At 38.7% G+C, this 11509-nt stretch overlaps 1 protein-coding gene across 6 annotated transcripts; it reads right to left on the bottom strand.

Annotated features, from left to right (window-relative positions):
- Positions 1-330: 330 nt before the first annotated feature.
- Positions 331-11048, bottom strand: LOC142555293 (mediator of RNA polymerase II transcription subunit 27-like). 6 transcript variants are annotated; one of them, XM_075666133.1, is made up of 8 exons: positions 10705-11046; positions 9953-10118; positions 9308-9758; positions 8776-8835; positions 8608-8676; positions 8486-8529; positions 8356-8393; positions 331-647 (listed from the first exon to the last, which is right to left on the bottom strand). In XM_075666133.1, the coding sequence occupies exons 1-8, from the start codon at positions 10952-10954 to the stop codon at positions 637-639; spliced, it is 1089 nt and encodes a 362-aa protein (XP_075522248.1). In that variant the 5' UTR covers positions 10955-11046; the 3' UTR covers positions 331-636. The 6 variants fall into 6 exon arrangements, 5 of the variants coding, with proteins under 5 accessions (XP_075522248.1, XP_075522245.1, XP_075522238.1 ...); XM_075666130.1 differs by lacking the exon at positions 331-647 and adding an exon at positions 6678-6755 and having other exon boundaries at positions 10705-11047; XR_012822367.1 differs by lacking the exon at positions 331-647 and adding an exon at positions 7751-7901 and having other exon boundaries at positions 7966-8393; positions 10705-11044.
- Positions 11049-11509: the final 461 nt, after the last annotated feature.

Genomic DNA, 11509 nt, shown 5'->3' with positions numbered 1-11509 from the left:
AAGACCTTGCCGGCAATTAGGAAATGGCCGAAAATGATTCATTTGCTGCTGCATTTGGTGGCACTCGGAACTGGAATCGTGGGGATTTACGCAGTCTTCAAGTTTCACAGTGACGAGGGAATTCCCCATATGTATTCCTTCCATTCTTGGTTAGGCATGTCCACTATCTGCCTTTTTGCTTTGCAGGTATACATATATATCTACTTACACAGATTTTACTTTAGAACAGTTAGATTAAATTTTCCTTATCAATTGTTGCCAATTCTCATATTAATTTATATAGAAAACCATGAAATATGAATATAATCGAACGACTTCGAGAAAAAATAATAATAATAAAAAAAAGAACAATTTGCATCTTCGATTCACATACTTGATAGATGGCAAAACAAATCAAATCAATCTACGAATTGATTAATTTCCTATGAAATATCTATAGTATTCCCATGTGACAGATGTGTTGCATAATAGTTTATATATATATGTTTCAGTGGCTGTTCTCTTTCTTCACATTCTTTTATCCTCGAGCGGAAGCATCGACAAGGAAAAGTTTAGCACCATGGCACGCAGTACTAGGCATCATCATCTTCTTCATGGCGATTTTAAGCACAGAAACAGGGCTGGTCGAGAAATTCTTCATTTTGCATGTCACGCCCCGAAACTCGGGATTTGACACCGGCGTCGTTTAACAATCACACAATTGAAACAACCAGCCTCGTAGCATAGTATAAACCGAAATACCAGTTTATTAATCATAATCTCAAAAATCAAAGTCTTTACAACTGAAATAACTAATGAAATAAATGCGGAAACGTTTTTACATAAAACTTGAGTACCAAAATTCAGAAACCTCTTTACTAGCAACTCTCGAGATTAAAACAATTCACCAGCCCCAAAATTGTTCCGATTCTTCTTTTTCAATCTGCTCTTCGGATTTATCTGGGAAGGTTGTAAAGGGTGAGTATTTTGGGAAATACTCAGCAAGTGGGAGCCGTTCGAGTACAACAAAACAACATGCAATTTCGAAATATACATACCATGCAAACATAATTCTTATCACGTGCGCATCATTAACCCGACACTGAGATTCATCTACTTTCAATGGTTTACTGATATCAGTCCCTAATTTTTACTCCTCTAAGGGGACGAGGCCGTATAGCGGTTATCTCCCCCACCGCGTAAGGGTACGTATGGTTGGGATTCCCACCCATATCAAGTTGAATTCTCACAGTGTCAAAACATTTATTCATGCAAAATATCGTAACAAGAAGGGTGTAGAAGAAGAATTGTACTCGCCCGAATTTTTATAAAACCGAAAATATATGCATCGAAATTCAATAATTTAAAACAAGCCCACTTACCTTAAATTCTTGATGAAAAACGTAAAAAGGCTAGGGTTCTTCGAAATTCCTACTTCACTGGTTGGACGGCGGCAGGGCTTCGCTGCGCTCGAAAATTCCTAAGGAGACTAGAGCACAAATTTTCGAAAATTTGGTGTGATATGTGGTGTGATTTTCGAGTCTACAGGGCCCTCCTATTTATAGGGGTTGGCTGCTATCGTGATCGAGTGATATCGCGTTTGAATCTGAATCAAATCTTTATCGAGAATCGTGATCTATCCGTGATATAAATTCGAACTCTAAATCTTTTCTCTCTCAATTTTCGAAATTCTCAAATATATACACCGTAAATTTCGAATTCTAGGGATTTTATTATCCTTTGCCTGATTTTTATCCCGGTATCTCCATATCAACTAAAATCTTAGGCATTTATCTGCGAAATTTCAAATAATAATATACACGATATTATTATTCACTCAATCTTGGTAAAATCTTACAAATCTCACATCCTCAAATGAGATAAATCATGGTATCCAAAATATACTATCGTGATAAAACTTAAATGATAAAACTTAAAATTCTTGGATTTTACATCCCTCCCTCCTTATGGGAAGTTTCGTCCTCGAAACTTGGGTTGGCTTGGTCTCCGAAGAGGTACGGGTATTGGTCCCTCATCCTTTCTTCTAGCTCCTGCGTGGCTTCTCTTTCCGTGTGGTTAGACCATTGTACCTTGACGTAGGGAATGATACGTCGCCTTAGTACTTGGTCCTTGGTGTCCACAATTCTGATGGGAACTTCTTCGTACTTCAGCTCTTCTCCCAAGTTACTTTCGATCATGAGCGGTTCTGCTTCCAACACGTGGCTTGGGTCCGAGATGTATTTCCGTAGTTGGGACACGTGGAAAATGTTGTGAATTCTAGGCATGTTTGGTGGCAGCGCCAATCTGTATGCTAATGTGCCCACTTTTTCCATAATCTCAAAGGGTCCCACATAACGAGGGTTCAGCTTCCCGGCTTTACTGAATCGGACCACTCCTTTCATAGGCGAGACTTTTACGTAGGCCTTCTCGCCGATATTGAATTCCACTGGCCTTCTTTTCAGATCTGCCCAACTCTTTTGTCGATCTTGAGCTGCCTTGAGTTTCTCTCGGACTACTGTAACCTTGCCTATTGTTATCTGTACGAGTTCGGGTCCTGCTATTGCTTTTTCTCCCACTTCATCCCAATATAAGGGTGATCGGCATTTTCTCCTATACAGGGCTTCGTATGGAGCCATCCCAATACTGCTGTGATAGCTGTTATTATAAGCAAACTCGATCAATGGTAGATGATTGCTCCAATTGCTATTGAATTCTAGAGCGCATGCTTGCAGCATGTCTTCCAGGGTTTGAATTGTTATCTCGATTTGGCCATCGGTTTGTGGGTGATAGGCCGTGCTAAGAGTCACTTTAGTTCCCATGGCCCCCTGAAAGCTCTTCCAAAAACGTGAGACGAATCTTGGGTCTCTGTCAGACAGGATGCTCACTGGTACTCCATGAATTCGTACAATATTATCCATATACAGTGTAGCCAACTTGTCCAGATTATAGTTCATACGGACGGGTAGGAAGTGTGCAGATTTTGTAAGTCTATCTACAATTACCCATATTCCGTCTTGACCTTGCCTCGACTTTGGTAACCCCACCACAAAGTCCATGGAGATGTGTTCCCACTTCCACTCAGGTATCTCCAACGGTTGCAATAATCCTCCAGGTTGTTGGTGCTCTGCTTTGACCTGTTGACACACTTGGCATTTAGAAACAAATTCTGCCACGTCTCTTTTCATTCTATTCCACCAAAAATTGCTTTTAAGATCTCTGTACATCTTCATACTCCCTGGATGGACTGAAAACTTGGATTTGTGTGCTTCTGACAGTATTTCTTGGCGAAGGTTATCGCATTCTGGTACACACAGTCGCCCTTTCATCCACAGGACTCCTTTGTCATCAGTTTGTAGATCCGCTTTCGACTTGTCCCCTAAGTTTCTTTAGCTCAGGGTCTCGATCCTGGTTTAACTTGACGGTCTCTTGCAGACATGGTCTTGCGGAGAGTGAAGCCAGAGTAATTTTGCTCTCATTTTTCCGACTCAGAGCATCGGCCACCTTGTTCGCTTTACCCGGGTGGTAACTGATTGTCAGGTCGTAATCCTTCAGGAGTTTGAGGCTCTGGTGATCTGTGAAAATTTCACACTTGGCGCCATAGAGATAGTGCCTCCAAATTTTTAAGGCAAATAAAACTGCTGCTAGCTCCAGATCATGCGTAGGATAGTTCTGCTCGTGCGGTTTCAACTGCCTTGATGCGTAGGCTATTACTCTTCCCTCTTGCATGAGTACGCATCCCAAACCTTCCTTAGATGCGTCGCTGTAGATGGTGAATTCCTTATCTTCAGTGGGTAAGATTAGTACTGGCGTGGATGCGAGCTTTTCTTTTAACGTCTGAAAACTTTTCTCGCAACCTTCGTCCCAGACGAACTTGGAATTCTTCTGAATGAGTTTAGTCAGTGGTATGGCGATTGAGGAAAAACCTTTGACAAACTTTCTGTAATAACCTGCCAGTCCAAGAAAGCTCCTGATGTCTGTGGCGTTCTTAGGTTTGGCCACTCTGTAATTGCCTCGACTTTCTTGGGATCCACTGATACTCCTGCTTCAGAGATTACGTGTCCTAAAAAGGATACACTCTTTAACCAGAACTCACATTTCTTAAACTTAGCGTAGAGTTCCTTCTCTCTCAAGGTCTGAAGTGCAATGCGGAGATGCTCTTCGTGATCATGTTCGTTGGAAGAATAGACGAGGATGTCGTCAATAAATACTACTATGAACTGATCCAGGAATGGCTTGAAAACTCTATTCATTAGGTCCATGAAGGTTGCAGGCGTGTTGGTCAGTCCAAAAGGCATCACTATGAACTCATAATGCACATATCTTCTCCGAAAAGCTGTTTTGAGAATATCTTCAGCCCTGACCTTCCATTGGTAGTAGCATCTTCTCAGGTCAAGCTTGGAAAATGTTGTAACTTCTTTAAGTTGATCGAAAAGAATCGTCTATCATTGGAAGAAGATATTTATTCTCGATTGTGATCTTATTGAGTTCTCTATAATCTATACACAATATCATACTTCTGTCTTCCTTATTCACAATCAGTACTGGAGTTCCTTATGGAGACGTACTCAGTTGAAATTGCTTCTTGTCTGGCAATTCTTGGAGTTGTTCCTTTGGCTCTTGGAGTTCAGTTGGCGTCATTCGGTAAGGTGCTTTCGAAATTGGTGCTGCACCAGGGACCAGATTAATTTCGAACTCAACTTCGCGGTCCGGGACTATCCCTGGGAGTTCTTCTAGAAAAACGTTCGGAAATTCTCGCATTATTAGGGTATCTTCTAGCTTGAGCTCAATATTTTCCTGCACTTCGTTCACCATTGCTAGGTAAACTTTTTTTTTTCGCCTGATTTAATGGCTTTCCAAGTCTGGGAAGCAGAAAGAATGTATTTCTGTCACTTGGCATTGCCATGATACCTTATTTCTTCTTGGTTCGCGTTTCGGAGTTTGAATTTTTTTTTTTACTCCAGCAATCTGCTATTGCACTGCTCTTAGATAACCAATCCATCCATATGATGACGTCGAAATCTTACCAAAGTGCTTTGAATCAAGTCGGCACTGAATATATACGTATAGATGATGATTTTATTCTATCTTGAAATTATCACGATTACTATCTCAAAACTAAAAACCCATATAAAATCTTGGAACTTCATTCAATATCAATCTATACCCTATTGATTTAAATCCCAAAAATTATAACTCAGTCGTCAGAAAATAAAATCTTATTCAACCTTGTATAAATGAAATTAATCATCAATTAATGCTTTTGTTAAATGTTACTTGCACTAAACCTTACTTTCCTCAATATCCAACAATAATCTCATAACTTATTTTATTCATATAAGATCGTAATCTACGAGTTATCCCAAAATAATATAAATTACTTAAACCTTAAGATATTGTTTCCCAACTTCCTTTTAGACAAGGTAACCCAAAATTATACATATTTAAAGTTAACGCTTAGCATTCTTTAAGAACTCAAATTAATGTTTACGCATTTGACTATTGCCCAAAATCAACTTTCATATTGGAATATCCAAAACTTATTATAACTCTTATCTCAAATTTTCACATACTAGTTTTTTTTTTCCATAAATAATTTATTGTCCCCAAATCAAATATTTCACCTTAAATCAGAAGCTTAAGTCAACTTATCTCAGATAAGTACAATCCCAACAATATAGGTCAATATTAATTGTTTCCTTAATAAAATTCCATAAAAATCCGATAAGCACTACAAGAAACGCGTTGAACGAGATTTTTCGAGATATTTTCCAAAAATGGAAAGTCTAGAGATAAACATATGGATTGAAAGAATTCGTCGAGAGGGTTTTAGAACAGTTGACAGAACCGAATTCGGAGTTTCCTACAAAAAAAAAATCGAAGGATGTATGCTGACGGGTTGACTCGCTGACTCGGCCGGGTTGACTCGCCGGAGTATGGTCGGAGCAAATGCTTATGACGGCGAAGGGGTCAGGATCACAGAACCGGTGGTGGCACGGCAGGAATCGGTAGGAAAACTACCTAATTTGGCGGGGAACTCGCGCAACTCGGTTAACTCAATGAAATTGGGCGTTTCCGATTGGGTGATCTGAACTCAAAATTGATTGTTGGTAAAAGTTACCCATGGGGATCATAGATTAGTTGGCTATAAGGAATTGAAAATCGGAGTAGGATTGGTAGGGTAATTGGACAAAATAATTTTCGGGTTAGGGTTCATACGCCAAATTCGTAGATCTGAAATTCCCGTTTCATCCGAACGCGAAATATGAAATTGTTGGAGGGCTTTTGTTCGTCTCATCGAGACGATTCTAGATCTGGTCTCCGATCAAAGAAACACTACCGGAAGCAGCCGGAATCGGCGAAAAACGCGGCGGCGCGCGTAGGGGCTGTTTGGCCGAAATTTTTTTTTCCGAAATTTGATTTTTTTTTTGAAACTCGATTTTTCCCACTCAGATTATGAACCTGACGGCTCTGATACCACTAAAATGTCACGCCCCGAAACTCGGGATTTGACACCGGCGTCGTTTAACAATCACACAATTGAAACAACCAGCCTCGTAGCATAGTATAAACCGAAATACCAGTTTATTAATCATAATATCAAAAATCGAAGTCTTTACAACTGAAATAACTAATGAAATAAATGCGGAAACGTTTTTACATAAAACTTGAGTACCAAAATTCAGAAACCTCTTTACTAGCAACTCCCGAGATTAAAACAATTCACCAGCCCCAAAATTGTTCCAATTCTTCTTCTTCAATCTGCTCTTCGGATTTATCTGGGAAGGTTGTAAAGGGTGAGTATTTTGGGAAATACTCAGCAAGTAGGGGCCGTTCGAGTACAACAAAACAACATGCAATTTCGAAATATACATACCATGCAAACATAATTCTTATCACGTGCGCATCATTAACCCGACACTGAGATTTATCTACTTTCAATGGTTTACTCAGTCCCTAATTTTTACTACTCTAAGGGGACGAGGCCGTATAGCGGTTATCTCCCCCACCGCGTAAGGGTACGTATGGTTGGGATTCCCACCCATATCAAGTTGAATTCTCACAGTGTCAAAACATTTATTCATGCAAAATATCGTAACCAGAAGGGTGTAGAAGAAGAATTGTACTCGCCCGAATTTTTATAAAACCGAAAATATATGCATCGAAATTCAATAATTTAAAACAAGCCCAATTACCTTAAATTATTGATGAAAAACGTAAAAAGGCTAGGGTTCTTCGAAATTCCTACTTCACTGGTTGGACGGCGGCAGGGCTTCGCTGCGCTCAAAAATTCCTAAAGAGACTAGAGCACAAATTTTCGAAAATTTGGTGTGATATGTGGTGTGATTTTCGAGTCTACAGGGCCCTCCTATTTATAGGGGTTGACTGCTATCGTGATCGAGTGATATCGCATTTGAATCTGAATCAAATCTTTATCGAGAATCGTGATCTATCCGTGATATATATTCGAACTCTAAATCTTTTCTCTCTCAATTTTCGAAATTCTCAAATATATACACTGTAAATTTCGAATTCTAGGGATTTTATTATCCTTTGCCTGATTTTTATCCCGGTATCTCCATATCAACTAAAATCTTAGGCATTTATCTGCGAAATTTCAAATAATAATATACACGATATTATTATTCACTCAATTTTGGTAAAATCTTACAAATCTCACATCCTCAAATGAGATAAATCCTGGTATCCAAAATATACTATCGTGATAAAACTTAAATGATAAAACTTAAAATTCTTGGATTTTACATTGCATCTACAACGAAATCAAGAAGCAGTCGTAATAAACTTCACCGCCCTCTTAATCTTCATGTATGCTGCGTCTGTTGTTATCAGTGTTCTCTTCTTTTAGAGATGTACATCCATGCATGTTTTTACTATTTGGGTTAAATATATTCAAAATTCAACTATGGAAGTATCATGTTTTCCATTTTAAATTTAAAGCCACCTCGACATTTTTTTGCAGCGGACTAATAAAATTAGTCTTAGACTAAAAATGACACTTCAACTTAGAATGTACCATCAGATTACCCTTCCCACAACACGTACCTTTTCAATTGATTCTAATAGTTAGGCTAAACCTCAAGGGTGTTTTTTAATGTATATGCAAATTCCAACATCATGAAACCGGGACCTAATCTTTCAAGGTTTCAAATAGCCCCTAATAGACAAAACCTGGACTAAAAGGTTATTCTACATGAAGAAGAAAATGAAGCATCTATGCGTTATATGAAAAGCAGCTGATATGGAAAGCCAGTATGAGATCCAGACCACTACAGCTCTCCATCGAGCTATTTTTCGCCGATATTTTGCTGGCAGAGTAGTTACGGAAAGGGCGCTTTACAGGAGGTAAAATCAAACCTGATTGTTTGTCAATTAATAGTAGCTTGCCACACTTGCTGCACAGTTACAATTTCCATGGTTCAGTTTAGAAACAGCAGCAATGCATATAGTATAAGTAAAGTAAATCATGGATAAATCAATATATCACCTGCAAACTTTGGTAAACAAAGTTCGATAACTGCAGATCCAGTGCTGCAATGATAAAATCAGATGTTAAATTATCTGGAGTTCAGGCAGGATTATCATGAATTATTCTCAAATATGAAATACCAGCAAATAATGCAAGGCTGATTTGGGATTGACACAAATGAAGGATTGCAGAGCCATAGAAGCATGTTCCTGCACAGAGAGATCAATGAAGGAGATAAATTTTTTGGAACAAACTTCTAGACCTCCAAAAATAGAGAATGGGAAACATAAGTCTGGCAGGGCTCTTACCGAGACATGTCTAAACACATGATGCAATGAAAAACCATGTCCATGTAAGTGGCTGCCACCCTTAAAAATCAATTATAGACAATAACATCTCAGCAATAGGTTAAAAGCAATAAATATACATGGGAAAAATTAAAGAGTAGAGTAAGTTCAAAGTCCCTCCGAACCATATGAATCAAAGCTGATTTATTTTGAAATTATTTGCCAAATAAATCCAGAATGAACATAAGTCAAAACAAGAAAAAGCATGGTAGTGAAAACATGCATGAAAATGTTGTATTACTCGAGGGATATGGGGTTTTTTTTGGCTTAAACTAGTTCCTCCTGAGTACTATACTTGCACACTCCTTAGAACTTAGACGAGCAGACTTTAATCTTCCCCTGTGTTTGCAAGCATGAAAGGGCTCAGGGACTTCAGTGTTAACAAAAAAGAAATGTAAAGCTACTACATCACTTGACAACTTAGTTCAGAGGTGGAAAACAGCTTTTAGTGATATCAACAGATATTTAAAGAAATAGATGTAGATGAAATCACCTCGTCAGGAGAAAAGAAAGCTACCGCATCTGGATCAATGGAACCAGCTGTATGTAGAGATATTACTGCTCTAAAAACAGAAGGCAGAAGTAGCTCAACTACAGCAGCTTCATCTGTCTCGTGAATACTTGCTGAATCTTGTCTTAACTTGGTTGTACAAGGAAAGCCATGATCTTTTGACAATTCAATAGAACTTTTATTCGCAGTAGAGGGCAATGCAGATGCCCGCTTTAACCAATCTAACCGCTGGTACGTAAATGTTTTAAAATCGGGAATCTCTTTCTCTAAATAGGACAAGATATCAGATAGCGATCTCTGATCACCAAGCTCTTCTTGGGGATTCAGAGATAGGGGGCTGCAAAGTTTCTTTGTAGCCGATTCTACAGCAGAATCATCAGTAAGGCGCGGGAAAAACCGCCTTTTTTGATCTGTAAATGCTTTCAGAGCCAATCTGCACAATTCAAGCTCCAGTAAAGCAAAAACTTGACAATATGAAAACTTTATACGTGCACACATGAAAGCCCGCAAAAAAATTCAGCTATCATAAGAATGAATTAATGAACAAAATTGTTTGGAATTTAACATGTCATACAACACTCTAGAATATTAAGCTCAGAAAACAGAGTAGTACGACACAAGAAACACCTGGTCCTATCAACGGCAGAAGCACCAGCCTGACCAGCAAGTTGACGTTTCCATGCATAAGCAACGACGGCACCATCTGGGCAAACCAAAGGCATGTGGAGGCCCCAAGAATTACTTCGTGAACGAAGAGAATCATTCAGAACACCAGATTCCTCCAGCTGCCTTCCTAACAAAGATGACAAAATGTTAAGACTAAAAAAGATAACTCAAGACTCCTACAAGTTTGATCAACTTTATTCGACACATGGAAAGCAACAGATAGAAGAGTAAATGAAAAATTTCCCAAGAATTTTAAACTGCATAAAATTTGGTTAGTGACGTCATAGCAGAATATATCTGGTAATCAATAGCTTAAATATGTTAAGAGCATTCTTGCATGCTTGCAACAGTTTTAGCAAAAAAAATGTATAATAACTCAAAAGCCAAAAACTGTTTTGTACCATAGAACCAGTTCCCACGCTTCAGTCACAATCCATCCTCATGATCGAAACTTGATTATAAACTCAACAAATCTAAGACAACACATTTTAGAGTTTTCTACGACACCACACTGCAAAAACTCAATTTTCACCAAATTTAAACAATAATTTTCAAGACCCCTAAACGGAGTTCGCAATCAATGATATTCAAACCCTACGAATGAAAAAACTAAATAAACGCTTGAGGAAACACGATTTTGAGTGATCTGTCAAAACTTTCCCACCAATTTCAAGAAAAGTTAACTGATGAGAACAAGTTTGTACGTTACCTACCTATGGAGCGAAGGTTTTGGAGGTGCTGGCGCATCAAGGATTCTTCTTTAACAATTAAATTCAAACACCTAGAAGACTGCTGATGGTGAGGCTCCGATGCCACAAAAAATAGAGCTTCCAGAAGCCGATCCGCACCTAGCCTTACATCAGCTATCAGCCGCCCCGCCTCACCCAGTCTTTCCAAAGCTTGTGCCACCTGCTTTGGCGGCGCGTCCCCCGCCTCCGGCGGTGGTGTAGCTGCCTGCTGCATTTTTTTGCCTTTTGTCAGGTGATTATTCTGTGGGTTGTTTCAAGAAAAGGAGCGTATGTATTTGGTTTGGGCCTTTTACATTCTAAAACTTCTACAGTCCGACCCAAAAGGTGTAGGGGCTCAGATATTTGGACATTTGTGGTTCGTGTGTACAAAATTTTCAAATATTGTTTCTTTTATTTGCTAATAAAAATGTTGGAAGCAAGCACAAAATTTACTTAGTGACGTCATGTATAATATATCTGTTTTAAAAAAATGACAAAAATTTGTGTGAAACGATTTCACGGATCGTATTTTGTGAGACGAATCTCTTATTTGGGTCATCCATAAATAAATATTATTTTTTATTCTTAGAGTAATACTTTTTATCGTAAATATCGATATGATTAATCTGTCTCATAAATAATCATACGTGACATCTTCTCACGAAAACCCTACTAAAAAAAAATTAAAACCGGTAAGCGTGGCTTTGTTGTCATCCCGCCCTCTCTGTAGGCATACTGTAGTTTGTCAAACCTTTCCAGCTTACCTTATTTCGCAAATCGGATTTTTTCC

This window comes from Primulina tabacum, chromosome 1, assembly GCF_025594145.1.
Source record: "Primulina tabacum isolate GXHZ01 chromosome 1, ASM2559414v2, whole genome shotgun sequence".
NCBI lineage: Eukaryota > Viridiplantae > Streptophyta > Magnoliopsida > Lamiales > Gesneriaceae > Primulina > Primulina tabacum.
This window is presented reverse-complemented; position numbering and strand designations above follow the sequence as displayed.

Bases quoted from the DNA above. Each gene is read 5' to 3' on its own strand.
- LOC142555293 (XM_075666114.1), bottom strand. From the start codon at position 10,954: ATGCAGCAGGCAGCTACACCACCGCCGGAGGCGGGGGACGCGCCGCCA. The intron at 8,677-8,775 runs GTAAGAGCCCTG...CTCTCTGTGCAG, and splicing joins ATGTGTTTAGACATGTCTCG to GAACATGCTTCTATGGCTCT. The intron at 8,394-8,485 runs GTGATATATTGA...GTAACTGTGCAG, and splicing joins TTGTTTACCAAAGTTTGCAG to CAAGTGTGGCAAGCTACTAT.